This window comes from Neoarius graeffei, chromosome 28, assembly GCF_027579695.1.
Source record: "Neoarius graeffei isolate fNeoGra1 chromosome 28, fNeoGra1.pri, whole genome shotgun sequence".
NCBI classification, from domain to species: Eukaryota; Metazoa; Chordata; class Actinopteri; order Siluriformes; family Ariidae; genus Neoarius; species Neoarius graeffei.
The window spans coordinates 31,820,214-31,826,213 of record NC_083596.1 but is presented as its reverse complement, the minus strand read 5'-3'; the positions used below and the strand labels follow the sequence as shown (position 1 = coordinate 31,826,213).

Below are 6,000 nucleotides of genomic sequence, written 5' to 3'. Positions count from 1 at the left end.
GCAAATTCATTCGGTTAACTTTCAAATAACTGTTCTTGTGCACTTGCGACACCGGAGCCACTTTCCGGAATTTTGAGCTTCGGAGTATTGGCTTCCACTGTTTTCTGACCTTTTGTGCTTAGTGAATGAGACACTTCATTACACTCCACTGACTGACTTCCAATTCCAGACTTTTTTGAAAATGTAAAATATAGGCCTACGAGATGTTTTTTTGGGACTCAATTCGCGTTGGTCCTTCACCATTAATTTTTGAGACTGACGAGGCACTAAACACTGTGGAATTATTTTCTCCTTACTATGAAGCTTGGCATCTTAAACAAGTGTCGGGAAATCTTGCAGCCCGACTCTGCAGCCTCCAATGTTTAAGCGAACTGCTGAAACCATAATGTTTAAAAGATTAAATTGTAGGCTAATCAAACCAAAGAAAAATACAGCCTTTCCAGAACATTGTCTGCCGAAGCCTGTTTAACCTACAAAAGGCTTAATAGCATAGATCTCGCTGCAGCTTCAACTTCAACTGTTTAGATTTTTTTACCTGATCACCTTTCAATAGGCAAATCATTATTACTACTACTACTACTACTACAACAACAACAATAGGCCTAGTATTAGTAGTAGGCAAGTAGTTGCCTAGTAGTAGGACAGTCAAATTGTTTCATCAGTGGAGCTGCCGTTAAAAGGAAACTGATGCGGAGCGCCACGGCTCGCCTCGGGGTGAATCGCATCCCGAGGCGCGGGCTGGCCCGCCCTGGCAGCGCTGGTTCGTTAGGGAGAGGGCAGAGGTCGCTGGCTGCCAAGTTTGGAGAGGCTGGGACCTCCCCTGGCCGAGTTACGAGCGTGCAAAGCCGTGCTGGAGCCGCCAATAGAAACGAAACTCAAGCCGAGCACCGCGGCTTGCTGAGACTAGACAGTAGGTTGACTAGGTTGACTAGACTAGGCTGTATTTATTTATTTAGGCCTATCTAGCGCAACAACTTATTCCTTTACATTTACTCAAACATAGCACAAGAAAGGGTAACAACAACAACAACAACAGGCAATCACAGCAGCTTGGTGAAGTTCTAAATCACGTCGGTGTCAGACCTATGGGCCTACCCCCACCCTTTTTTTTCTTCCTCGGATCTGCATCACTCATTATTGACCTTAAGCGCTCCCAGTTGACGGAAATCCGTCGTAGCAACGGAAAACTTTAATCCATGAACTTGTAAAAGGGATCTGGCACCTTGCTAAAATTTTAGCAATCTCAACCAATTTAGCTGGCACCATACATCTTTATCCTATGACACTGCTACCTTAAGACAATATGTACACATTTTATACATTCTTTCCATGTAACTTCATATACCAGAAAAATTTTTAATGAGAGTAATTTAAGTGCTTACAATGCTGCTGTGGCCAAATTGTTTATGCTTGACAACGGGATCTCAGGCATTACAAGTACAACCAAACAAAACTAACAAGCTGTAAGAAGTATATACAGGTAACTGAACAATGTTGCTATTGTCTTGGAAAAACACAGGACTGTTCTGTTCATTCCCATAACTGCATTGCAGTCGTAGGGAGGCATGAGAGAGGCTGACAGTCACTCATCTCATGTCTTTTCTCTGGGCTTGGATTGCTTGGTGGCACCCATCTCCTCTCCAAGCATATTCACACCTACGGTCAATTTAGAGCCACCAATTAGCCTAACCTGTATGCCTTTGGACTGTGGGGAGGAAACCAGAGCACCCAGAGGAAACCCATGCAGACATGGGGAGAGCATGCAAACTCCACACAGAAAGGCCCTTGTTGGCCGCTGGGCTCAAACCCAGGACCTTCTTGCTGTGAGGCAAGAGTGCTAACCACTACACCACTGTGCCACCAAACACAGGACATTTATATTAATTTAAAAAAAAAAAAAAAAAAAAAAAAAGACCCCACACTACAAACCTCCATAAAACCTAAATAAACACAGCTCAAGCTCTTACAGCTTGTTAGTAGGTGTTTCTAATGTTCATTCAAAAACCTCTTCCACAGGCTGAACTGCAAGTGAGGCTGTAGAACAGTATACTGTTATTTTGGCCTGCTTCAGAAAATCAAAAGACAGACCAGAGCAGCTTTGGGACAAAAAAGGTCACCAATTCAATTCCTGGGACCAGCAGGAAAATTTTTTTTTTTGGTGTGCGCGTGTGTGTGAATGAACACAACGAACCCTCAACTGCTCCCCCACTGCTCTGGGTATGGCATGTGTTCACTATTCACTTTGTGGGTGTTCACTGCTTCAAATGGGTTAAATGCAGAGGAAAATTTCACTGTGCTCTAATGAGTGTCAAATAAAGGCTTTTCTTCTATATACAGGACTAACACATGTAGTCACTTGACTTTTAATGTGTAGCAAATTAGCAGACATTTTGTTTCCTATTTAGACTACTGACATGGTTGCTGTTCAATTTCATCAATTATCCATAACTGCTTATCCTTTGCGAGCTGGAGCCTATCCCAGCTGACTATGGACGAGAGGCAGGGTACACTCTGGACAAGTCGCCAAATCATCGCAGGGCTGACAATTTCGCCCTGTTCAAGTTCAGTTAAAATAAAATACGCAAATATAATGGAGAAGGATGTTCTGTGGATTCTGGACTGATTCTCTCAATGAAAAATCTTGCAAGCTGCTCCAAACAAGGTAACCACAACTAATTTAGACCTACCTGTAGATAGCATTTCTAGCTGCAACCATATCCTCAGGTGACTGGCAGAGAAGGAGAAGCAACTTCAATTCATCCTTCAAGATCAACTGATTAGTTTTTATTTTCTGATTTATTGTATTAAAGAAATGCCCTGTGAGTATAAAGAGACAAAAATGATTTACAATTTGAAATTTTTATATGTTATTTATTAAATTGAACACCTCCACTCTCCAATAAATTGCTTTATGATGGATAGAACTGAATTTATACAGAGGTAGTCAAGTATTCCATTATACTGGCTAGTTGCCTTGTGCAATACAAGATTGTCCCTGCAGTATATTACAGTGACAATCACCGATGATATTACCAGACCTGCCAATCCTTATGAATTCTGCATAGGAGCTCTACAAAAATACTGGAGAACAACATTTGCTGACAGCGAGGTGAATATCAGTGAATATTGACAGAGATGAAGTAGAGGTTATTGTTCAATATTCACCAAGCCTGAGGTGGATATTATTGTTTTAGTATAAACACACAAGTTTTATTAATTCTTTCAGTCTTCAAAAGCGGCATGCAAATGTAACGCGTGCAGGCTTGGGTCACTTATCTATGCCAACTCACATAAAATACTGTTTTGAAATAGATGAAATAAATCACAGTTCCACCTTACCTTTGAATAGTTTTAGACCAAACTTCATAGCATCTTTAGTGCTTTTAGGAACAGCATTTTCTTTCATAATTTGTAATTCCTCCTCAATTACGGTGACGAAGCGACTGGCAGCCATTTTGTCAAGTCGCTCAAGGTAATTATCGAGAAATAGTCCAAATCTCTCAACCAAATCAGTGCATGATTTCCCATACATCACCTGCATATTTATACTAATGCAAGTAATCACTCAAAATACACCAAAATAACTCCCCCCTCCACTATATTAGGAGATGAGCCTGGAATGAATTGCACAGTTGTTTGGAACCTTCTGATATTAACAGACACTTTTTGGATGCCAGGCACCTTCATAAATTCCACATGCACTCAGCTCATGTGTGCTTCCCATCAAGATAAATGGGGAATAATATCCATCAACGTATGCTTGACTTAACATTTGAAAAGTTTACATTGAGCATCAGTTTACTATAATTATCATTAGGATGCTAAAAAAAATTCATCTGAAAGAAAAGGACAAAAGAATCTTCACCCAAAAGGCTTAAAATAGGCCCAAAACAAAAGGGTCAAACACTACAATGTTAAATGGTAATGATAATTAGAAGGTGAGTAAATTTGCCAATTTATTTTTAACCAGCACCCGAATACTTTCTCCTGGCAAATACTGAGCAGCATTAATGGTGAAAATATCAGCATATCTGGCTGAAAGACAGGCTAGGATTTCAATTAAGGCAACATCACCAACCTTTTGATCCAGACACTTGTTGGGCCACAGCAAGTTTCATCTTCTGAAACTTTTCCAGTCTCACCACATCCTCTGACAACAGGTAATGCCTGGCTGAAACCTGAAATACTTGGCCAGCTGTAAACAATATTTGAACAACTTCAAACTTTTGATTTAGCAGATAAACAAAGACCACACCAGTTGAAACATTGAAAGAAATGTGAAATAAAAGTCATAGGTGGGGTGTTTCACAGTCAGGGTACACAAGTTTGTCACACTAACAAAACCCCCCCCAGTTCAATTTTTTTGGCACAGTTTGTGAACTAAATGAGGGAATTTCCCTTGATGGAAATTTATTTTCTGCTGAATGCTGCTTGTGACAAGAATTTGTAGCTAGAATACAAACAGTACTGTGTTGTTACCTGGCTAATAGTGAGAGCATAATTCATTTTCCGGAGAGGACAACTTGACACTTTTTTTGGTAACCACCATAATCTCCTTTTAAGAAGCCAAGTGTACAAGCTTATGTACCAGTACTTATATGGACCTGGACTTTCAGAAGCATAAGCTACTTGTCAAAGAATTGCTTTTTTTTATTTTAATAAGGAACACATTACTGGAGAGGACATTTTTGACAGACAAGTTACCTTATTAAATATACCTTTGTTACCCTATCGGTACCCATTTGTCAACTTTGTTGGTAATAATTCTTCAAGTATGAAATAAGGCTCCAACTAACTAAACTATTCAGGGGATGCAAGACTGCTTAATATTAGGACTGGCAACCTCTTCAAACTAGACCAAATAAGGCTGAAACAAATGGTCAACAATGGGGTTACTTAATAGTAGGTCAGGCTGGCATGTGCACGTATTCAAACAAATGGCTAATTTGCAGGTGGTATGGTATTAGTTCTTCATGCAGAGCTAATCCTCACTTCACAAGTACTTATTGTACTTCAGCAATACTTGACCCATTCCATATAATCCACTTTGTACCCTGACTGTGAAACAGCCCAGTTGTCTAAAAATATTTGATGAACTTGGCTGTCTAAAATTATTAAGCTACACAGAACACAGTGGGCTTTTTGAAGCAAGGCACAGCTATAGCTAGCCTCATAGAGGCTTTGTGTTTCTAGCAAGCTTGATACTTGTCCAAACCATAAATCAATTCCAAGTACACATTTAGTATTTCTAACTTTACTGCAGTCCATACTGCCACATCAAATCAGGACACAGTAAAGGCACTTTGTGGTACACAATTTGTGATTGCTGACTCGAACCGTGGTGCATGTAATATACAACTTAAAGCAATAATGTCTGGTGCAATTTGAGAAATTATGATATCCAACAATACTGGGTCCATCATTTCTAACGCAAACAACTGAACTTCTAATGCATAATTTTATATATTATATTTTAACTCCATTATTTGCAGGATTTTCAATGAGGTCAGTGGATAGCTGTTTTTGGGTTTTTCTCCTAGCTCACAATGCTGCATTTCATCAACTGTTGTTTTCTTTGGCTGGCCTGTTCAGTATCTATTAGTAAACAAGTGGTTTCTTTCTTTTTCAGGACATACCAAGCTGTTGTATTGGTTCTGCCCAATGGCTCTGATCGATTTCCCCCTCTTTTCTCAGGTTCAAATTGGCTTGCCATCATCTCTAGACCGTTCTCTGGCCTTGATGTTAGTTTATCTATTTTAAGAACCAATGCAGTCTTCACAGGCAAAACTGAGGACTCAAGAGTAGACACTCAGCTATTAATTGCTGAAACAAATCAATTCAACAGGACACACCTGAGCAACAAGAAACACATCACGGGGTGGGGTGGATATGCGGTTTCAAATATTCTAAGCTGTTTAATATATCTAGAGCTGCATCTGAATACACAGTACTATTAGCATGTACCCAAAAAAAAAAAAGTGTCTGAATCCTCAGCATGCA

General features: G+C 39.8%; 1 protein-coding gene across 1 annotated transcript in view; it reads right to left on the bottom strand.

The window, feature by feature from the left end:
• ptcd2 (pentatricopeptide repeat domain 2) overlaps positions 1–6,000 on the bottom strand; it is a 35,093-nt gene that overhangs the window by 20,785 nt on the left and 8,308 nt on the right. Inside the window, exons 2-3 of the mRNA XM_060913296.1 lie at positions 4,079–4,195; positions 2,688–2,817 (exon numbers count right to left, since the gene is read on the bottom strand). Coding sequence (XP_060769279.1) covers positions 2,688–2,817; positions 4,079–4,195 — 247 coding nt within the window. The remainder of the gene's footprint in view (positions 1–2,687; positions 2,818–4,078; positions 4,196–6,000) is intronic.